Source organism: Athene noctua, chromosome 17, assembly GCF_965140245.1.
Source record: "Athene noctua chromosome 17, bAthNoc1.hap1.1, whole genome shotgun sequence".
NCBI lineage: Eukaryota > Metazoa > Chordata > Aves > Strigiformes > Strigidae > Athene > Athene noctua.
In genome coordinates, this window is record NC_134053.1 from 1,454,110 (window position 1) to 1,478,155 (window position 24,046).

The 24,046-nt window shown below is 42.3% G+C and overlaps 1 protein-coding gene across 4 annotated transcripts in view; it reads right to left on the reverse strand.

The window, feature by feature from the left end:
• Window positions 1-24,046, reverse strand: part of KIAA1671 (KIAA1671 ortholog) — an 87,137-nt gene that overhangs the window by 53,181 nt on the left and 9,910 nt on the right. For all 4 annotated transcript variants that reach the window (XM_074920927.1, XM_074920926.1, XM_074920924.1 and 1 more), the window contains exons 2-6: window positions 11,448-11,575; window positions 9,247-10,906; window positions 7,971-8,064; window positions 2,964-6,176; window positions 2,148-2,270 (exon numbers count right to left, since the gene is read on the reverse strand). In XM_074920927.1, the coding sequence (XP_074777028.1) occupies window positions 2,148-2,270; window positions 2,964-6,176; window positions 7,971-8,064; window positions 9,247-10,853 (5,037 nt within the window). In that variant the 5' untranslated portion in view covers window positions 10,854-10,906; window positions 11,448-11,575. The remainder of the gene's footprint in view (window positions 1-2,147; window positions 2,271-2,963; window positions 6,177-7,970; window positions 8,065-9,246; window positions 10,907-11,447; window positions 11,576-24,046) is intronic.

Sequence of the window (24,046 nt, forward strand, 5' to 3'; positions counted from 1 at the left end):
CAAATTCAGAGGAAGTTATGTCACTTAACCGGGATCCTCTGGATCTCTCTCCACCTCTTGGCATCCCTCGAACTCAAACCCAGCTACAACGCAGCTCTCCACCAGAGGGAAGTGTTGAAACGCACGGGTGAGAGCAGCGACAGCACAGCGAAAGTCTTTTTGATTTTTTCTCCGAATGAAAACGAAGGTATTAACCCTGGTGCCTGAAGAAACGGTTCGGTTTTACACCATCTTCTGCAATATTTACGTGGGGCTTTGGAAAACATGAAAGTGTGGTGAGTCTCCTCCCGAACGCACGTAAAAATTGCTTCTCTGTACCTGCTCGCTCACGATTTACACGCGTGAAGGCCAGACTGCCCTTGCTGCTACCGTGGCACTGCGGAACAAGCAGCACCCCGCCACCAGGCTTTTCACAGCCAGACAAAGGAGCAGAGCACTTGGGTCCTAATGAATTCCAGAGGATGCTGGACAGGGGAGTTTTCTCTTTCAGCAGGGCTGACAGCCTTCCTTTCCTGTCCCAGGCTGTACTTGATGAAGTCAAAGGGTGATTCTGAGTAACCTCACACTTAATGACCAAGTTGGAGAACAACAGTCAGATTTATCAGAGTACGGTACCTGAACAGTTCAATTATCCCAGCACTATTCTGACAGCACTTTTCTCCCACATATTCTACCCTGTCAACGACACCTTTACAGATCTGCACTAAACCGATGGCATGTAACAACTTTTAGGGATTAAATTATGATTGTCAATTCTGTAAATAACCCAAACTCTCCCCAGGATGAACATTCAGCCTGAAGACCACGGGAAAGACGAGGGGATATCACAGCCCTTGGATACCTTCTGTCAAGTTTTAAGACTAGAGCGGAACAGCATGAGCCCTGCTTCCGAAACTCCCGTTAGGAAAATTGTTTACAAAATCCGTATGGGTTTGGGTGGTTTCTTTTTCTTCACTAGAAGAAAAAAAAAGAGCTCAGTTCCTTCCCTTTTTTACCTTCTTGTCTATTCTCAATGAAAGGGCTGTAAATAACAGTATGAGTAAGTACAAACCCGGGTCTCTGCAGAGGGCAATACATTCAGTCACCACACGAGTGTGCTAGCAGACAGATGAGGTTTGACCTTGGGACAGCATGGTAACATCTTCCAGCCACCCCTTTTCCATACAAGTGGAAGAGTTGTGAAAAGCTGTGGGACATCCAGATTTTCAAAAACTGCAAATACGGATGTGTAAAGTTATAGAAGAGTAAGGTCTGAAATGACCACAGTATTATTCCAGTGCATAAGGTTTAAAAAAAAAAAAAAAAAAAAAAAAAAAATCAAACCCAAAACAACCCACAGCACTTGCAGTGGTTTCAAACAAGTTCTTCCAGTAAGGAAGGATTTTAGCAGCAGCAGCAATGTCTCTCTTATAACTCTCTGCTGCTGATGTGTTTTTTAACCCGTTTATTTTCCACGGAAAATGTTGATATTTCATTTACTTTGTAACCTTCAGAAAACCCAGATCTTAGCTTTGTATTTCAGAACAACATCTGGACAGAGGATACTATTTCCCAACACAATCTGTAGGCTGAAGACAGAACATCCTTCTGCAACTTCAGAGAATATCACCCAAAAAGTGGGAATTTACCCCAAAAGTATGCTTATTAGAGACAAATCAGACTACCAAAAATGTCAGCTGTGATTCTTCATAACTTAAATAGTTCTCTGTGTGTTGCCTACAGAAAGAAAATTCAACCCATCATTTTTCAGGCTATGACATGGTTCTATTTGTCTGCACAATTGTCCAGAAAAAGTTTTCTGGAATCAAACCAGTTTTCATTATCTAAGCTGAGAAGCAAACAAAAAGCATAACGATCCAGACCCATCTTAAGTTTTCAGGATGAAAATTCTTTGCTCAGAAAGTGAACAAGCTGCATGGTTAACGCTCTGTGTTCGAAGACTTGGCACAGAGCAGTGTGGTGGAACCTCAGGGAGAAGCGTTCTCTGCCAGCTAAACTCCACAGCAAGTGCATCTGCTCCTCCTGCTAGGAAGACACAGACTTTCTTTCACAGCTACGTGCAAAAATAGCTGAATGGAGTAAGCCCGGTGCATCGCCTGTACCTCTCCCCCAGCCCCTGCCCAAGATCCTCCTCCACAATAACGTACCGGCCCGTTGTCTGCCCTTCTGTCCTTATAGAAACTGTGGCGGCTTCTCTGAGTGGAAACCAGTGGAAATTCTGTTCCATCTGTTTTGTCTGAACTCTGCTTGGTCCACTCTTTCCTAGAAGCCTGTTAAAATACAGTTATGTATGTTGTTACATATACATGCATACACCTACGTGTAAAAAATGCCCTTTTGAAAAAAAACACAACCCAACACTAGAGGAAGTTTGTATCTTAAAACCCAAAATGGAAGAACATTAATAACCATCAGCTTCCGACTGGTGATGCATCAATGCATTCCCGTGTTCAGGGAATCACGAGTGTTTCACCAAAGCACTATCAGCAGTGAACTTCCACATACAAATGAAGGCCTTTCACCCAGTAAAAAGATATGTGCTTCCTTCAGAAAAAAAAAAAACAAACAACCCACAGCAAAGGAACTCCAAAAAGATCACTGTTGACAACTTATAAATTAAACCCAAGCGACTTCTTTTCAAATAATTATAAAAATGCTGCGTTAGCAATATAACATCCTCAGTTCATAGCATTAATAAAATAATATGCACGTTTTAAAGTTTTTTCAAGCTCTCCATGGAAACATCAATAAATATTTACACACGTGAAACAAAAATCTACTCATCTGGTACAACACAAATTCCTCCAGAAAACACAACCCAAAGGGAAATTTGAGAAGTATGTATCTGCTCACGTGCTGCAAAGTCCCAGCTAGTGCTGAGAAGCAGAACAGAGGCATAATAAAAGCTGCTCCTCGCTTTCAATTTTAGGTACAGGAAACACTAGGACACCATTTGGTAATACCTTTTTATCCTCCTGGAAGAATGACTCCAACTGGGATGACATCTTGTGTTTCCACCCAGTATCGGCACTTTCCAAGGGGAAGCTCTGCCTGCATCGGTGCAGATCCCTCCTCCCCCTTACTTCTTGCATAAGGGGTAGATTGTCTTTTCCTTGGCAGCTCTTTTCTGAATAGGATCGTCTCAAATCCGGGGGTGCACTTCCTAACCCAGACGTGTAGTTCTTGCACTCAGTTTTAATCTTCCCATTGGAATAGTCGCTCTCGCGCGTCGTCTTATTTGCGTTGTCCTTGCTCCTCGTTACAGAGCTCCTTGCTGCATTGCTGCTCCGATCTCCTTCTGGAGACACCTCCAAGAACTGCTCTTTTGTGACCAACTTCTTCTGTAAGAGGCCATCATCTGCCTTTAAGGACAACTTGGAAGCAAAATTAACTTCCCACCTTTGGTCCGTAGCAACTGCATTTATCGACTGTACCTTATCAATTACAAATTTGGGACTTTGATTCCTGGAAGTTAAGTTCACTTCTTCGTCCTCATCAATGATGAAAGTTTTCTTCCTCGTGAACTCCACGGGTGAATTATGTGAATTTACAAACTTATCTGAAAAGAAGCTGCTAGGATTTCCCCAGTAAGGAGGGCTGAACTTTCTATCTTTGGACTTTTGTTTATCAAATTCAAAGTTACATGATTCCAGTTTCTCTTTGCTCTTTTCATTTAGAATTAATTTCTCTGGCTTGTGGTACTCTTCTGCATAGTCACCTTGTTTGTTATTAACAGAATAATGATCTGATCCCTTCCACTCTTTCCAGCTGTAAGAAGTTGTCCTATCTGACACATTTCTTTTGTTCTTTGATTTCTCCCTCTGAAAGGAACTGTGATCTTCAGAGAGCCTGTCCTGAACGTTACTGGCCTTCATTGATTTTTCTTTATAGTCTGCCATAATCGCATCAACATCAAGAATCTGGGATCTGAAACCACCCTCAACCTTCCTTTCAGATACATCATAATTATTTTCACTCCTTTTCTGGGGGACTAATTCACTGTCTTTATGTAACTGTGCAAAATGCAGCGGGGATCTGAGTTCATGGTAAGAGGAGGCTTTTCTTCTGCTACTTCTGAGATCAGTTTGAGCTGTATTTTCCAGATCCTGTTTTAGCAGGAAAGCATCAACATCTATTATTTTTTCTGTAGGATGATCCAGACCTCTTTCGTGATGCTGCTGGTTTCCTCTCCTAGATACATGAAAATTACCAAATGCGACGTTTTTGGAAAAAATATCATCTTTGTCTTCTTCTTTGACCCAATCCTTGTTGTTATGCACTTCCCATGAGTCTTCTCTACAATTTGCACTCGTCAAATTTTTATTTAGTTGCTGCAATAAAGGTTTGGACCTTCCAGGAAAAACAGGGTCCAGATTAATTGTCGCGCCCTCACTTGAGCTAGAAATTGTATTAGTCTGACTTGCACCGGCAGCATCAACAAAGCTTTTCTCTTTTTTGTTACCAGGAATCTGATAAGTCACTGCAAAATAAGTTGCCTTTGGCTCAAAGGTAGAACTCTGGTTTTTCAAGTAACCCTCGGGACTGCCAAGAACAGTTTGGTTTGCCTCATTCCCTTCCATCCCTTCTTTGCTTTTTTTGCTTCTCTTTTTGACTGAACCTTCATCCAATTGCAGTGAATCTGTCCGACTCAGCCTTTTGCTGTTTTCAGGAGTGATGACTTCTTCTGTCTTGGTAGAATCCCGAGGCAAGGTCCTCCTCCTCCACCTTTCCGAAATCTTCAAGTCAGAAACGCTACTTCTGGTTCTCCTGACTTTTTCTTCTGGATCTATTACTCTGATTTTTTCGCTGTTTTCATGAGCTGAACTATCTAAGCTGAAGTCTTGTTCTTTCCAATTGAAGTCCAGACTTTTCCTCAAACCAAAGGCCCTAGATTCCTCTTTGTTAATGGTTAGTACTTTCGTGTCAGCATGGTGGCCGCTGGAAGATTTACAAAATTGCCCACTGGAAAGCACTGAAGAAGACTGGGCCCCGTGTTTATTTACGCTTGTTGAAATAACTTCACGATCAAAGTTGGCTCTGAACTCATAGCTGTCTGTCCCACCTGGCCTAAAACTCCTCTTCTCGGAGGAGCATTTCATCATGTTAGACCTCTGTGTTTTATCCATGGAAGAGACTTCACTCTTATCATTTTTAATTTCAGAAAGTAGTTTGTCTACTTTTTCATTCACTCCCAAACATTTCCCTTTGTTTGTAGAATAAGGTATTTTCTCAGCTATTAATATTGGATCGGTGTCAGTTCTATCAGAGTCTTTTTTCTGTTCAGGTGAAGTGCATTCACTGAAGAAAAAGTCATTAGGTTCTCTCACCGCAGACTTGCTTGTAAAAACTTTTGTGTCTCTCACTTCTGAAACGTTACCTTCTTTCAGGTAGAGAGTTTTATTATTCGCCCTAGCCGACTGAGCAGCGCGTAGGACATCCTCATCGTTTTTATTCTCTTTCACAGATGATTTTCTACTTCTGAGTGTCATGGCCTTTTTTTCAGGAGCCATTGTAATGGCTTCGCTAAGAGCCCTTTCACCACACGTCTGAAAGATTTCATATCTTGGCTCTATTCTTTGGTAAATTAGAGAGTCTTCTGCATTTTTAGGAGTGTTTTTTTCACTCTTCTCAACCAAAGATTTTTCTAAGAGAATTCCCGGAGTCACCTTCTTGTCTTCACTTGAACAAGCCGGTTTTCCACTTTTTGCTGCATCTGCCATATGTTTTGATGAATCAGATGGCTTGTGATACTCCCTCTTTATGCTAGTGGTTTCCTCCACTCCTCCCATCCACGGCTGTCGGCTGTGCCCCGAGGTCACCGCCTCGCGCTTCGCCTCGGGCTCGTTACTCACTCTCGGTGCAGAGTCACTTCCCAGCTGATCAGCAGCAACGTTGTGCCTCTGAACATTATGGTCAAACATGGTGGCTCGGACAGTTTTCATGTAGGTCTTTTCCATCAGTGTGGTTGGTTTTAATTTTTTTTCCAAGCTGCTTGTGAATGAGACTGAATTTTCACTTTGCTGAGAAAAATGGGGACCGTCTCCAAGGAAGCTTTCTTTCCTCTCTACCTGATCAGGTTTATTTGTCATTTTTAAAATCTGACAGGGTTTCCAAGGGTTCCCAGCAGCATGTGCTTCAGTGAAGTCTGTGCCGTGTGTAAGCTTGATCTCTTTACTCTAGAACAAGAAAATCCAACGGTTAGGATGGTTTATTTAGAAGACGTGCAATAAAGTTTATTTTAAAACTTGCTTGTGCTACTCTGTGCGACACAGCCTGCACAAGTTAAACACATCCATGTTCTCTGAACACGAAATCCACGGAGACCAAGGTAAGCTAAACAAACGTGCAGCTCTGGCTCCTGAATCTTGACTATAACACAATTATCTCATAACTTGATTTTTTAGTTTTTATACAAAAAAGGAAAAATGTATGAAGTGTTGATACAGGAGATATGCATGACTCTGTGCTCCCGAGCTCAGATTTCACAAGACATTTTAGTCTGAATTTATACCCACATCATACTCCAGAGAGAGCAACACGTGCAAAAATAAAACTGTAGAAGGTTCATAACCCCAGCTACCACAGGAACACTTATGGGCAATTTATGTTGCAAGCCCTCCAGAAATTCGAGTTCAAAAGCAAAGCATAGAGCAGCACCACGGGGATGTAGGCACCTTCAGAGCAAGTCCGAACTCCTGGGGGACACCACCAAATAGACCATATTTTGTCAAAACTGTCTTTTCACATCTAGTTGTTCACTAACTAGTTATATGGTCAGTAACTGCAAGGAACATGAAGATCTGAGTAAATATCACAGCTGGAGCTGCTCAACTGAAAAGAATGTTAAGGCTGAGCTGAAGCAAAAAAGAAAACAGGAATTAATACTTAGTGCCAATTTTTTACTATTACCTACTTGCAGGAAATACAGCTAGCATCTTGAAAGCTGTTATTTTTAATAATGTAAATTGAAAAAGCACAGCATGCAAATAAATAGAGTCAAAGAATACTCCCCAGTCCTACAAGAGTTCCATTTTTTTTTTAAATTTACATTTACAGCTTGGAATTGACTTAAATTTCTCTCTAAAAAAAAGCGCTGTAGAACATAAAAAAACAACACTAACAACATCTATAAATACAGATTTTTAAATCTGATCTATATTCTTCTAAGAATTCAAAGGAATTTTTTTAACCCTATTTTATTGTCAGACTCTGAAAACACCACTTCCATTAATGAAATATTTCCTTTTTAAAACAAATTGATCTTCTTTAAAATTATATTAAACCACAGAAATTTTCTGCCTACCTACTAGTTTCCTTACCATATATTCCTCTCTTAAACCTAGACAGGAAAAGCACAGCCATAAGAACTCACAAGAAATACCTTTAAAACTACATTAAGTCACCAATACCAAGAAGTGTCAGCACAGAAGTTATGTTTTGCAACACCAAAGTGTGGCGTAGAAACAAAGCCAGCCTAACAGCTTTTACAGCAACTCATGTCAAGACTTCTAAGGTAAATGTTATCTAGGAGATTCCCAAGAAATATACAGCACGTATTTAACAAGAAGTTGTGACTTAGATGTATAGAAATCTACTACACTAATACTATGCTTAGAAAAAATAAAGGATAATCACTGCACAAAACCACGGCAGCCACAGTCCATTCACGATTGGTTTTCACGTGTTAAAAGTCCCTTTAAAATTGCCTAGAAAAGACTTTTCACTCTGTACCACTGCATGCATTTAACGGCACGTGTATTTAACTTTTAAATACTCAACAGACATGATACTCCTATAGCTTATCAGCTAAAGACAGATTTACACGAGAAAACCCACTAGATTAGGTCACTCTTAATATTCTCCATACCCACCCTCTGGTCACTGATTGGTAAAGGCACGCAGGACAGCGCTCTCTGCCTTCTAAACACAAACCCAGCTGGAGACCACATCAGCTGGTGCCATTTTCTTACCTTCTGATTTTCTTGCATTTCATTGATGGGGTCGTTTCTAGTTTCAGCAGGTTTCTCAGGCTTCGCTTCACCGCTTGACGTGGGACTTGAAAACCTAAGACAAAAGACTTCTGTTACTTTTTTTAATCCAGCTAGTTAGTTAGCTAGTTAGCTTCCTACCAAAGCAGACTGGTAGAAATCATCCAATAAATTATATTTCTTAAAGGCAAAACATCATTATTTCACAAGTAACTGTATTTGGTGGTTTAATTGTACCTAGACCAAAGGATTGTTGTTTCCCAAAACATGGGTAGTTACGCAGCTTATTGGATAAGATTTAGAGATACATAAGGAGGCAGTGAGATACCAATACTCCCATGCCTCAGTCAAATTTCTTTTCCTTATTTCGATCACAATGTTAAAAGACCAAGGTTTGCTGAAAAACTCTCCGATTCCACTGTTGACAAAGCAGGTCCTGTTTGCCAAACATCTGCCGCGTTCACTACACAAAGCAGACTTCCTTTGCACTACCAAAAATCGTTATTCTTCTTTCCTCATCCCTTTGTCATCACACACAGAAGGTGAATTATCCAGACCAGCACCAGCCCGGCAGCGTGGCCTCACACAGTACTGCAAAGTGCACAAAGAGCTACCTCATTCATGTCACAAATTGTTATGATTTTGAATAATCAACCACCCAACTTTGTAACGAGAGAATGTATTTTAATCTTGGACTAAATCTCTTTTTACTAGACAAGATTTTTTTTTGTTGTTTTTCCTGTTTTGGTTATGTAAAAATTAGCAGATCTCACATTACTCTAACAACACTGCTCATCGCCACAGCTCAGGCAGAATAAACATCACAGAACTTTGGGCTTTAATATGACAGAGAAATAAGATTCCTGTCTGGCTGAAAACCTGATACTCTACACCGCTGTCAAAGACACGGGAACCATTCTTTTGCTTTCTCACCAATATATAAGCTCACAGCCTACAATGCTCACCTCAAGATTTCAAAATGCATGAAATGTTAATAACAGATATACAGTTACAGTAACATGCAAAGGCCACAATATTGACAGCTTTTTTTTTTTTTTTTTTTTTTAAAGCTGTTGTCAGGGTATATTTCACTAAATATTCTTTTTTTGGCATATGAAAAGGTGGGAAAGGGGCTCAAGAATAATAGTACACAGAATACTTTTAGTGGAACCAAAATCACCGATTATTTTACTGTACTGAGAGAGCTGCTGAATGTGATGAAGTTAAGAGGATTAAATACAATTTCTCTGCAACCTACATCTTGGTTAAGTCTGCAGAAAGTGGTCGTGATTGAAGTGACCTGCGTAGATTTCCTGGCTTAACGTCGGGGTTTTCTGCTGTCAGCTCTTTGATCCTCTGTTGGATGTTCACACATCTGTTTTCCTTCTCAGCAGCTGATGGGAGCAGCTCCGTATCCACCGAGGTACTGGGATTTTCCAAAGTAAACAAACTAATGTGTTTTTTAACACTACCTCTTATAATATTATCCTCTTTTTCTGAAGAAGCAGCAGGGCTTTCACAGCCTAGAAACACACACGTTTCCTTTTCACCCAGGCTCTTCTCCCCCTTACTAGTTCTGCTTTCACTAGTGCTTTCATGGCTTCTTTCGGGACTGTGCAAATTAGTTGTTATTTCTGGCTTTGTCTCAATTTGTTCACTTTTAGATTTAAGCTTTGTTTCCCATAGGTATTTTCCACTATTTAGGATGCCAATGTCCTGACTACTGCACTTCAAGTTCGTTTTTGAAGAACTGCCTTTATTAAATTCAGTTTCTTCAGGTTTTGGCCCCGTTTCAGACTGATCATGACAGCTCACATCAGTTAAAGAAATGATCGATACATTCTCCTTGCTTTCACGAGACGAACAAGTCTTCTTGCAAGAAGAAAGATCTTTATGTTCAAACTTAGCTGTCAGGTCCATGGACAGAGGCCTTGGTTTTCTAACCCAGGATTTCTCTGTAGGAGATTTTTCCTCAGAAGCTTCCACGCTGCGATGCTTTTGATCTCGTAATGATTCCAAAAAAAAAGCGGATACTGGTCTATGTTTTGGCCTTTGCTGCACATCAGTAGAGAAATCAGCTTTACTGTTGATATTATTTGCATCATCGTTGTTTTTCTCCCCTGGATGAACTTCATAAGCATCCTTTTTTTCACCCGTTTTGAGGGAGTTCCAAGAGACTGGTCTGAGGCTGGAGGAAAGCGATATCTGCCTGTGGAGAGACCCTTCAGGGCTCCTGAACGTCTCGGGTGGCTGAGATGGTTTCTCCAGCTTCGCACTGCACTGAAGCTCTTTTGTTTGCATAGTACTGAGCACCCTGCGGTCATCAGCAGCCCTTTTTTCTTGGGCCAGGCTTACCTTTGATTGCTCTGTGCCCGCTGTCTCAAAAAGAATGACAGTATTCGCACTGGGACCAGTGTAGAAAGTCATGTTGGTGACCACTTCACTGCCAGACTTACTGCCATTTTCAATGACTTTCTGATCTACTAACGGAGGAACGCTTCCACTTAATACCTTAACAGATGATGTTTCTTCGGTGGCCTTTCTAATGAGACTGCTTGATCGGAAAGCCGGAGTAGGTGGTTTTACGTTTGCAAAAGTATCTGAAGATTTCTCTTTAGAAAAAGGCTTTGGGAACAGTCTTGGCCTTGATCCTAGCGACGGCATTGTTGCAGATCTCAGAGTACTCCCAAATTTGTTCTTCTCTTCAAGATTTAGTGATGCTGAAGCCTCCCTTGTCTTGTTACTTGCATCTGAAAGCACACTTACATACACACGCTGTGATTTATCCTCATTTCTGATTTCATTTAAGTCAGGTACTGTCGTCAAAGACGCCAAAGTAGAATTTATTTCTACTCTTGTTGCCATAGTTGTAGTTATACATTCAACAAAACTGAAAAAATCCAACAAGGAAAAAGAATCTGGAAAAAAACAAAACCAAAAACAAGTGTTGATGTAGAGTCAGCATGAACATCAAATAACATCATTCTAATTTAAATTCATACGGTAGCTAAACTCAGATTAAGGTGCCTTTCAGAGATGCTGTTTACGGAGTGTATCACATAATGAAAGACATATTGTTCCTCCTCCTCTAAAAAAACCACCAAGAAACACCATTATTCACTGATTAGGCCGAACAACCAAAGAGCACACCACAAAACCTGCAAGAGCATCTGCACAGCACTGTTCCCATTAGTCAAGTAAATTTCAAGGGTTGAGACACTTAAAGAGATTCATTTATTTTTTGAAGCAGACATCTCAGTGTTGACATACAAACACCAACTCCTTTTTACAATACAAACAGATGGCCAGATGCACGGAGTATGTACTTTCAAACTAACAAAAATATCAAGATTGGTGTGACTGAAGGTGTTATTTGTTGTCTATTAGCTAAGGCCTCCAATTAAACAATGGAATTATATATATATTCTACAAATCTGCAGGAGCTTGGCTACCACTTACTTTAATCTGCATTTTCTGCTGCAACCAACCCATACAACCCGGTTCACTTCTCATAGTGAAGACGAGGTCTCGGTCGCCAAGATCACATTAATAGCAGTGGAAAATGATCACTTCAGCAGCACTCTCTCCTGCAAATAAACAAAGAGCGTTCAGATTCAAGCACGGCACATACCCCGACCTACACAGGTAATACCCCACGAGACAAAAATCCTGAGCGTTTTAAGGAAAAAAAGCTGGCTCCCAGTTTGAAGTGTAAAGCCACCTGATTTAACTGTATAAAGCAGAACGCTAATTTTCCAGCCAGTTATTAAAAAAAAAAAAAATCAACAAGAAATTACCAGCCGAAGGTGTAACTGAAAGGTGAAGGGTAAATAACTTGGTGTGCACAGACAGACCGACCAAATCTGAACATAGTTAAAACCACATTTCACTGAGCGCTGCTTGCAGATCCAAGCGCTGTCAGTCACTGGTTAAACACAGAGCTCTGCATTACTGTCATCTCAATTACTGTAATTTACTTTATTGTAAATCTCCGTTCTGTGACAACGGCATGCAAAGCGCTACCTGCGAAGCTGACCTTGAAACAGCCGACTTTCAAATGAAAATCTGACTTTTACCATGACAAAGCAGCTTTTCCAATATCTCGCCAACAAAGGCAGGAGGTTCGCTTTGGCTTTAATTATATTCTTACTGCAGAGATGAGGGAAAACCAGCAGCAGTTAGAATTTCAGCAACAAGAAGTAACCTGAATTTTTCCTAATAAAAAGTATATTTAAACTTTGCAGCAGATGCGAGTGGCTATGTAAGGTTAGATGCTTTTTTTTTTTCCCTTTAAAAGCGTTCATATTTTTAATTTTTAGGAAATTCATACTGTATTTCATAGTCTTTCACTTAGGGGCTCAATTTTGTGTTGCCATCCTCTTGTCTACTTTTGGGCAGCCTTTGAAGAGGCAGTCTTTGGAGTCCTCTCGCCTGATCTAGTTCAGTGTGTATTTACCCTACAAATATGCCCATTTCTAGATTCTGTGGGATACGGAGCCCCTGGCATGTGAATAATTAAAAAAAAACCCCAAACCTAAACAGAATATTGCTTTCCTGAGTCTGCAGTCTGAAAAAAAATGGTTATTTCACCTTCAGCGTGCCCTGAATAGACTAACACCACACTGGCACCATAAATTGCAGAGATTTATTTTTGTCCCTTGTGTTTATGCCTCCCTCTCTCAGGCGGGGTAATGAACTCTGTTCACCTTGCCCACTCCCTTTCATCTTTCAATCCATTTGAAATTCTGTCTCAACTACTTACACGCTATGCTAGTCCCCTCTGAGTCCATGACCTCTCCTTTCCAAAATAGTCACTAACCCAAATCAGCTTATCGGAATCAATCTGCCCCTTCCAGTCTCACAGATCTTAATGAAATCTTCCTCCCTCTCCCACTCCTTATTCTAAGAAACACCATCAAAATCCGATTAAAATGCTCTCACATTCCAAGGATGCAAAGGTTTCGTGAAAGGCAGTTATGCACTAAAAGTAAAATAGTTACACTTGCTGAAATAAGGGCGACGCTAACAGGAAATACCGCAAAGCAAAAAATTAAGCTGTAAAACCAGCATCCGTCTTGCAGTACTTGAGAATATCTTTGCTTCCATCACTCTGTACTTCTTTTTCTTCGGAAAAGAAGAAGGGGGCACAGAGCTTCTTAAATGGAATAAAACCTGATCCTCAACGGAACGCAAGGCAGCGAGTATACAACGTGAGGCATAATCCTGGCTAACGGCACACAACCCATTTCTCCAGCCAGCATTCCTAAGCCACCACTTACCCATTCTGATGATATTTGTTCCTTCCTTTTATTACACTTCAGCTTTACAGGACCCCCATTTTTTTTCTCCATGATCTAGCGAAGTCAGTTTTGGAGTTTGACATTCTCATTGCTCAGATACCCTACAACAGGTATGTGGCCCAAAACAGACAAGTACTCAAATAAGGAGAACAAAATAGTGGGGGAAAGAAAATAATCACCCAATTTTGAAAGTTATAAAGCTCCTGGCACTTCAAAAAGCTGGACGTCCGACAAAGAGAAATCGTGTTATGACATACGCTGGACATTGTGTTTTGGTTGGGAAATACACAGCTTGGTTTAGATAAACCTGCTTCTCTCATAAAATACCATCTGGTGAAGTTGGCAATGTACAAAAGTTCCAGGCAATTTAAAAAAAAATTAACTGGACACTAAATTGCATGAGAATTTGAGAGGCTGTTAATATTTAGTATTACTCCTGTACTTGTACTACGACCGTTGTAAATCCCCCACGGCAGCTGCAGCTCATCAATCCCTTCCCCGACCGGCCTCGAGCTGCCGTGGGCGCAGTGACGCCGCTCTGGCCCCCCCGTGTCCCCCCGCCCTTCAGCAAAGACCCAAGCCACGCTGTCACCTTTTCTGGGCCCTGTTTTCCTCCATGTGCCCCAAGCTTCGGACACGCTCCCCTCGGCTGTTCTGGGGTGCGTTCCTCATGGACAAACCACATCATCAATGGCACCGAAGCATCTTTGGCAATTCTTCCTGCTTTTCGTGAGAAGAATGGCACACGAGGGCCAGGCTCTTCCCCCGCTGCTCTTCTTCCTCAGCTTCAAAACAACTGCAGCTGTGATTTTTTTTTCCCGGGCCAAGCTGAACCACGGCAGGGTGTTACAGAGATGCACACACAAACGCGGCTCCAGGCACAAACCAAGCCTTAAAGTTTTAACGTCTCGAGGTGTTGTTTTGATTTGAACTAAACAATCTATCCTCACAAAGATTATTAACGTTGCTCATTAGAAATCGGAATGGATTATTCACTGCACAGTGTTATTTTTGCAAAAATCATTTGGGAAGGGCTTTACCCAAAACACACCCTTTCTATTTAGCGTCTGCCTGCCCTGCCTTGCCCACCAGCAGCACACAGAACTATTATTTACATCAGTGGTAATTCCTTTAAGCCTATTAGGACAACAGGAGCAGCAGCCTGCAGATAATTTTTCTACCATGAATCACATGATTATTGTCAACTTCCTTGCTCATAAATAAGAATGTTTTAAATGACACAAAGCAAAATAATCTATAATCTGTTCCTGAACCTCACAGCAGATAAACAAGTCCATCTGTCTTCTGTAAGGATGGAAAGTATACGAATTCTGCAGAGAAAAATTTCTCTGCTATAAAAAAAAAAAAAGGAAATAAGACCAACCAAACAAAAAACCACCCTAAAACCCAAAAATCCAGTTTATAAACTTGAAAACATTCAGAAAGCGTGGCTTGAACAGTGAATATCCCTGTCTGTTTATACCAAGAATACTCCAATAGAAAACTATCAAATAAACCCAAGGTTTTCCTTCTTTAGAGGCATCAAATCTCCAACCAGCATAAAAAATATTACACCCTTAATGTGTAAATACAGGAAGAGATTCGTGTGGCTACATACATTAGCAGCTTCTGAAAAGACAGCTTTGCCAGTGCCTACACACTCCTCCGTCCTGCAGGTTTTCTGGCACAGCAAGCCACAGAGCTGCTCAAAACAATGCCATGCCCATGTCCACAAATTGAGATTTCTCTCATTCCTTCTACCGAAGGCCTCCTCACTGTCTTAAATGTTTCAGTCTTTTTTTTTAACAAAAAAAAAGGTTTTTTTCTTTTTTTTTTTTTTTCTTCCTCTCCTCACTGACCATATATTGGCATCAGCCTACAGCAGTTCGTGGCGGTTATCCCACGCAATCGTCCTGCTGCTGCTTCCTACAACACTTGGAGAGTCGCTGATAGGATCTGCCCTGTTAATTCTTATTTAATCCCATCACTTACTGGGCATGTATGAAGAAAGGAATACTTCAACCATGTGTGTTAATACTGTCAAGGACACAAGACTTACTATAGCACAATCAAAATAACACAAAGGAAAACAAACCTTCTCAGAAACTTTTGTAACTAAGTAGATCACGCAACTAATTCAGTAAAAAAAAAAAAAAAAAAAAAAAAAGGCTTTTTCTATTCTTGGATTTAAGCCTAATTCACATTATTAGTACCATCACTCACTGAAATGGGATCCGTCAGTTGTATTTAAAGGACATACAGGGTCTCTTAAAGAGAAAGATTAATGAAAATACTGTCATACCGCCTCTTCATTTTTAGAAATATCCCTGGTCAAATTTATTCACAAAGTAAGAACATGTAATCAAATGCATTGAAATTACCTTTTCCCAGTTTCACAGCAAGAAGTTCAGTGGAACCAGGCATTTAATTTTGCTTCTCAATAATCAAAGTTAACAGGTTGAGAATTAAAAATACATATTCCCAGTCTCACCAGACGGGTATCTTACGACCTCCGAAGTCCCATAGATCTTTAATGCTAATATTCCAATTTAAAATATTCTGTCTCCATTCCCCACGTGCAAGCCTATTTGAAGCCTCTAGGTGGTTTGTTTTTTTTTTTTTAAAAAAAGGGACAAATTACTGTTGTTTCGGATATTATAGTCCAGTCCCATCACAACGATGAAATACTCCACTCTGACATTTTCTCCCACTGCAGAGAAAGATTAGCGTTTTGATAAATAAAGTGCCCATCCTATAAATAGCAGCATTTACAAGCACTTGTAAATCTCTAATTGCTATTGCCAGTACAACTGTCTAACTATCATCACTTTCAGTTAGAGTTTCGCTGAGATCTAGACATGCTCTAGAGAACAGAAATATTTTCAACAATCTTTTTGATTCTGTGCTGCCACCCCAGTACTAGGGTGAAAACTTTAGACCTTATATTTTAATATCCATGTTACAAAAGTAAGGCAGTTAAAAGGGTAAGAAGTTATAAAGCACCACAAGCAAGTAGCCTCAGTAATTCAAACTGGCCACGCAGAGGCAGTGACATTTATAGCAAACCAAAAATTCAATGCTAAATACACTGGCACCAACAACATAAATCTAAGATTACATCCTTGACTGTAGGACCATCAGCTGAGACAAGCACTCAGGAAAACACAATAATTCATGTTGAAATGGGATTCAACAGCAAAATACAACTGTCCATAACCAAGATGGAACGCCCTGTGACAGCCACGGGGCAGGGAGAGTCATCTGCCAAATTTCCTTGGATTTGTAAAACTCAGTCTGGAGGGAACGACTCGTGAAAAAAAAAAAATTATCTAATTGTTTGCTTCTGTAGCTGTCAGTCCTAGAGAGTTTTCACACCAACATAACACAGTCTGCATGTCATGTATAAAAAGTATCCAAACAGGATTAATCTGCAAAAAATTAGCCACTAGTGAGCAGTTACGTCCCCGGCCCTTGTCTGTCCAGCAGCACCTGCACGGAGCTCAGGAAGAAAAGGCAGCGGGTGGAAGGGACCTGGGACTAGAGGGGTTTGCTTCCCGTTATTTCTGGGACACAGCAAGAAGAGATCCCTACAAACATCAACTGCGAGCGTCCCTTCCCCTGCATGGCCACCCCATGTATCATCAATCACCCATTTGCAGGGTTTTCAGCTCCGAAAGGACCTCCGAAAGCTTCTGCACTCTGACCTTCGGGGGCAATTCCTACAGACAATTATGGGCAACTACTCCTCTGTCAAGATAATCTTTGTCAAAACCAGACTCTTGGTTAGGATTTTTGCTCTTTGCACAGCGCTGCCAGCGTGTTCTCCTCAAGAGAGATCCCTCAAGAGCACACAGGCTGGAAGAGCACGTCAGGCATTTCCTCTGACCTGTACCACCACCTCATTACATCTCATTCTTCCATAATTCCATCCTCCGCAACCCTCTCATTGACAGTTTCAGAGTAAACTCTTTTCTCTTCCAGGTTTCAGAGGGTCTAATTTGTTTCGAAGGTCTCATGAGACTAAGCTAGAACAAACCCTGACCAGAGGAAAAATGCTTTGAAATGTTGGTGAATCACCATTTTTGGTGTCAGATGCTGTGCACCCTCACCCTTCCAAGTGAGTCATCTCTTATTTCCAGCTAGTATTCTGCACCAGGGATTCCACCCGGCTCATTCCTGGGTGGGTATTTGCAGAAAGCCCAATTCTTTTGGCAGTTCAAATAGAGAACAAAAGCAAAATCTCGATTCCTGCCAATGGAGGATGACATTCAGCAGGACCAACACGAGTTACTGGATAAGGCTGAAGCCAGGCTAAAAGTGGGTTTGTGCAGAAGGTCGGTATTCCCAGCAGGCCTCAGATGTTTGCTTATGTCATCAAACACTTGCTTTTGTGGTCAGCTTCACCTCCGGGTAATATTTTTTTAGGTTTCATCCCCGTAAAAGCATTTCACCCACAAATAACTTCCCCCACACACCATTATACTCACTTTAGCAGGAAAAAAAGACATTCCAGAAACAACTGCATCGCATGCCAGATGAAATATTAATGATCAGGTTTGGCTACAAGCAAGAAAAACCGTCTATGGAACTGAAAAAAGAAGTCAGACCAAGGCTCTTAGAGGAAGACGTTTGGTTGCTCCAGGGAGAGCTCGGCTCTGCCTGCAGCTCAAGGTCAGCAGGTTACACCCCGGACGCGACGCAGGGTGGATACTTCAATTTGCAACCTGGCAAATTTCTCCTCAAACCTTTCCAGGATCATTATAAAACTTCCTCCTGGTTTATTTGTAGGAACATGATCATCTTGTTGCAGGATGCTTAACTTCACTTATCACAGTATTTAAAATGAATTTTTATTGGAATAAGTTTTTTCTGCGCAGATTCTAAAGGAACAGTGTTCAAGCCCTGGTTATGTCTTTTTCATACTCTTATGCTGTACATCACAAATATGATTCAATTAATCATACACTAATTTATTTATTTAGTCCTCGAGTGTATGGTCTTCACGACCTTGCTTTAAGAGGTGAAATTTGGTTCATTACTGTTTCAGAAATACATCAAGCAGCTAGCAATTGTTCTGACCTCGAGCTTTCGCCCATCCCTTTCCCGCTGAAGCCCACGGAGGCGAGGCAGGGCAGCGCTTTCTCTGGAGGCTCCAGCTTTGAGTGTGAATGCTCTGATTTGGCAGACACACCACGGACGCGGCTGAAGGAGAGTACGGAGATGGATGAGCCAGCTGTCTGCGGCACAGATAGAAACACAGGTCTGAAAAAACACTTGGGCATTCTTCCATTTGATACTCCCCTACAGAATACCACGTTCAGTACCACGTTTTGGCAGTAAAAGATTCTGAGAGACCACCCACACCTGGAAGTATTTACTGTATTGGTGTGTAATTCTTGTCCCCTCGGCAGTAAGAGAAGACAAAGGACAACTGTCTCTGATCTCAGAGCTGAGAGGACACAGATATCACCACTGGCTTTTGTGTTTCGCTCACCCCACTCAGTGCTTTCAGAGCTAACAGCTGCTGTAAATGCTTTATAAGCAGCAATTATATTATTGGGACAGTTTCTTCCCAAAACACTAGCGAGAACTACATGGACACTGACGTCGAAACTCTTCACTTCATGGAGCAAATGCGAAGTTAAAACACCCCTCAGAAGATCCCTGCAGTGACACACCTCGCTCAGCTTGCCAGCCAGCACGAAAACACCAAAGCTGAGGAGAACTGCAACGCTCCCATCACTCGGGAGAGAAGGGTCTGCTGCTGACCCGACACGGCATGTCAGAGCACGGAGTAAAACAGATCCGTGGGCTTCAGTTCATTAAAAAAAATACACCTACTTGTTACAAAAATAGGCAAGTGTCTTCACAGAACGACTGCTTGCAAGCAAAGGCTATGAAGCCTTCAGAAGTAAACCTGACACATCACCCTCTGCACCCAGGACGGGCGCAGAGGGAACGGATCATTTCATACAATCTGAGCTGCGGAAGGTCACTGTATTACAGAAATAGTGTGATGAGAGAAGATATTTCCTGCTTGCCTTTATGCATGGCAGGTGCTTCTGTGTCAGAAGGGACTGCAAGAAAGAACAAAGTCCATAATCCTCTGATCTTCCTCTTCAAATTCAAACAGAATTTCCAGCGCTGGAAAACGCATTTGTGGCCTGATGCAGTAAACCACCTTCAGAAAGCACAACCAGCTCGCGTTGTTCTGTGACTGACTTGGAACCACCAGTACTAATTTATAAATGCTGTGTCTTCTGATTGCTGAAAAAGGGATTAAGGTGTTGCTATATGGAGAAAAGAACAAAGTTTTATCAAGACTTTATCAAACACAAAGCTCTCGGCCTCGGAGCACCACCTGCAACACACCGGGAGGTCACTTCAGCAGTTTTATCATCTGCAGAAAACCTGAACCCGTAAAATGGAAGACAAAGGAAACAGAGTGATGGGTAGAAGACCAAAAAGAATCATGATCATGACAGATTAAAAATTATGTGCGTGTATATGTATGTGCATCTTCTCCAAGACAGAACACCTGGGCAAAGTCTCCCCAAGGCCAACAGCTTTCCTCCTGTTCTAACCCTCAGGATTTGTTCTCACCATGGAGGTTCCAAGCTGTCTCAGGCCACTATAATAATTGTTGGCAATGGCTGTAAAGAGCGACTACTGACAGAGCCTAGGAAAGCACCTTTGTGGAAAACACAGCTCGCCCACAAGGCAGAGCAGAGCCAAACCTGTGGGGAGAACATCATCCCCCTGCGTAACCACCACAGCCCCCGTCCTGCGCGCGTGCGAGGGCGACCAGCACCTGTGTTTGAGGCCTAAGCATTAAGATTCCTTTGCTTCTGCAAAAAGAAAGGATTTACACTGTATTAGTTTTATACCTGTACCTGTCCTGAAGGAGAGATTCTGAAGCTGCACAGTCGCTAGCTAAGAGACTTGCAAAAAGCACATGCCCGCTGCAGACAAAATACTTTGAGCAAAGATGCTGTAGTATCGATTATGCTGCTTCTAAGCTTCCACCTAACTAAAAAGAAATCTGTTGTTGTGTATTCTTGTTACAAATGTTTATGCTTTGCTTCACCTCTTACAGCTATACAATTCGATGTCTTCACTGGCTGATTTTCCACTTGCTTGCTTTAAAAGAAAAAAAAAAATTTTTAAAATTCATAGAACGGTTTGGGTTGGGAGGGACCTTAAAGATCATCTCGTTCCAACCCCCCCTGCCACAGGCAGGGACACCTTCCACTGGGCTCACAGCCCTATCCAACCTGGCCTACATACACTCAATCACACACTAAAAAGTTCTGCGTTCAACAGCTTTTGAGTTTTGCTGCTCACGACACATGTTCTTTCAATACAGCCAGCCAGTGTTGTCTAGCAGCAACTTCTCCATTCAGTCCACCATACAACCTTTAAAATATTTGCGTTAGTCATAGCAGAAGCATGTAGTCTAGCGTGGTCAACAAGCAACAACACTCAAGCCCCAAACACTCATCCCAAGCGCTACTCTAGAAATGAACTGCAGCGTAATAAGACTCCGACCTGGCCCTGCTCTAAACAGGGGCTTGGACCAGATGGTTCCCAGGAACAGAGCATTCTGCTCCAGGAACTAATGAACAGTTTCTAAGCCTCCTCCTCTAAGCTGTAGCAAACTTCATCTTAAAGATCAAGCTTGCCACGAAGCTGCATCACGGCAGGACCCAGCTGAAGCGGGCAATGACAATACCCGTTTCTGTTGGAAAAGACAAACGCTGTGGTAACAGGCTGACAGCATCAGCATCAGTAACGTCCACAACTCGATCTCACTCTCCCCCACTGGCATGCCAAGGCGGGCAGGTGGTCCCGGGAGCAGCTTCTAAAGGTCCTGCCAGCAGGGACGTGAGCGCCGACCCTAGAACAACACCTCGCACCCAGCTTCCCTTCCCCAGGGTTCAGCTCAGAATTACCACAGGGTGCACTCAGCGTGCTGGGTGCAACCATTAATAAAAAAAAATAATAAAAAAAAAAAAGCTGTAAGCACTACCTAGCAAATTTTGACTAACGACATTCCTAACAGCTGACAGTAACAGTGGTGCAGCACACGTGACACTGAATCGCCTGGACGTGGGGAAGCGCCTCCGTGCCCAGCCCCGGGTCCGCGGGCACAGGGCACACTGACCCTGCCAGCAACCCCCAGCGTCGCTGACAGGTTCCTTCTGTGCGCCAGCAGAAGCAGATCCCGACACATCTCTCAGACGCGTGCATTCAGAGGAGTTTTTATGACTGACCCTTTTTTATGCATGGTTCCCGTAACCCAAAAATATTTAAGGCAAAATGGAGGGAACAGTAGAACTGAAGTTGGACTTGGGTTTACATGTCACCGGCATCAACCCTGAGGGAAATTTTCCAGTGTGCTCAGCAACGGCCTGACCACACTGAAAAACCAACCAGTCCTGGTAGGCCAACACCACGCAGCACGGAAAATGCCCATCTCAGCTGTTCTGGGTATGACACAGGCAAGGCTATCTGATAAAAATCCTCCTTTGCCCAAGCTCTTGCTCCTATTGCAGCAATTCAAATGCTTTACATAAAAAGATGACTCGATTTCAAACAAGCCAATTATTAACAATCTTAAACTGGATTAATTTTATTCTAGTTGTGCCTTTGAGTATACAGAAGGAGCCATTCAAATGGACGTGACCATCAGATTTAGAATTCCCACTCATATCCCATAAATATTAAAAAAAAACCTGGACTAGAGACATACATGTGGGTCTATTTTGAGTCAGATAAAATACTGTCATAAAAGCAAAATACTTGGTGGCATTTAGCATTCTCTAGGCCAAAATCCCTTATGTCATCCTCTGCTCTACAAAACAATTACACACTTTGAAATTAATCTTTTTGCCTCTCGGGTTTGTTAACAATTTTCAGGCAGCTCTTTGATCCCTTCCTTGTATACTCAACACAGCGTTAATCTGGGTAGGATGTGTTACTGCAGCGGGATGCTGCCTCCTGTCAGGCATCGATCTGCCCCGAGCTGCATTCCCAGAAAAAAGCTGCTCTGTCAAGAATGTTTTATGTGCCAGAGGAGCTACTGCTGCTACCCTGATGATAAGGCACCCATTTTTCCTTCAGTGGTCACATCTAGCTTTCACATATGCAGGAAATAGTCTTTAAGTTTTTTTCCCCCCAACAATGCAACACCCATTTCAGAAACACTGGCTGGTTTTGCCGATTTGTAGGCGTTTCTTGCGTTACCTGCTAGCAGGTTATCGTTATCAGCAATCCATAACGAGTTTCTTCTTCCTCCAAAAGTCACACGGATTGAACTGAGCATCGGGGAGTTCTGTACTGACTGTGAGGAATCGAAGCAGTGACACTGCATTTCTTCCTGTTTTCTGAACAAAAGCATGTTTAAGCCAAGAACTCCAGCAGCACAAAGCCTGCACACGCATGCTAGCCATCGTTTTCTACCCTGTTCTTCAGAAACACGATGTTATTCAGCAAAGTCAAGGCCTGTAATAAATTACTGGTCAACACACTACTTAGAAGCTTTATGACTACAAAACCATCCTCTCCATCTCCCTACATGCTTGAGAAAGCACCGAAGGGGAAAACTGCCTATTAATTGAAAGGCCACAGTTCAGACACTTAAAATGTTAACATTTTTATTGAGGGAGGTGGAAGGAAAAAAAATAAATAGCTGAAGTGAAAAAAAAAACCACCAAACACCCAAACAAAACAAAAAAACAAACCAGCACCAAAATCCAAACCATGGAGGCACTAGAACCTGGAAGTGCCTGGCTGTGAAGAAACACTTGTGTGGAAGACACCCCCGTGTCGGGGGCACGGGGGTAGGAAGGCAGCACGCGTGGCTGCTTAAATGACATTTCGCAAGCTTTTAGCCTACAAGTGCATTTTTAACCACAAGTGAACAGTGGTTTTTGTCTTTTTTAAACTTTCTGGTAAGCACAGAAACCACAGAACCACTCTAACACATCAAAATGAAGATAAAAGAGTAACATAAAAACACTTTTTTAGAAAAAAAAAAATTGCAGACACTGTCAAAGAATACACAGTACAGTGTAGAGATCGCCTACATTTTAAGGCAGGATAATAATGAATAGCTGACCCAGGTATATTTTGGAGCTCAAAAAAAATGAGCAGGAATGAAAGATCATGGGTATGTTCCCAACTATTCATCTGGACCCGAGAAGCTGGGCATGAGCACTCACCTGCCTGTGAGCATCCAGCCCGAGAGGCTTCCCTCAGATCCCTCCTGCACCGGTATTACAGCAGCCCCAGAGCCTGACCCAAATTCCTCAGGGCATATCCAAAGGAATTTTAACTAGTAATATGAGAATGATCTTGGAGCAGACTTAGAGACATCATCTTTCTGATGTTATTGCAAAGAAGGTTCCCTTGACTGCACTCTGAGCCAAACCAAAAGCAGAACACACCGAGTTCTCCCAGCTCCCCACCTCTGTCCGCTCTGCCCGCAGAGCGCCACACAGCAGAGCACAACTGATCCTGGCTTTAGCTCCACTGTTAGCGCCGCTGGACGCCTCTGCAGGGGACGAGACACAGCCGCCGACTCCCAGAGGCACCGTAACCCCTGCGGGTACTGGGAGACCCGCTGAGCTGACTCCCTCGCTGCCCTTTTTGTCGCTGATCTGCAGGTTCAAGGAGTGGCACAATGCTGTCAGGAAAACGGGTAATGACACTGGATCCAGAATTTCTGCGGGAGGAATCCCAGCGGAATCAGTCATT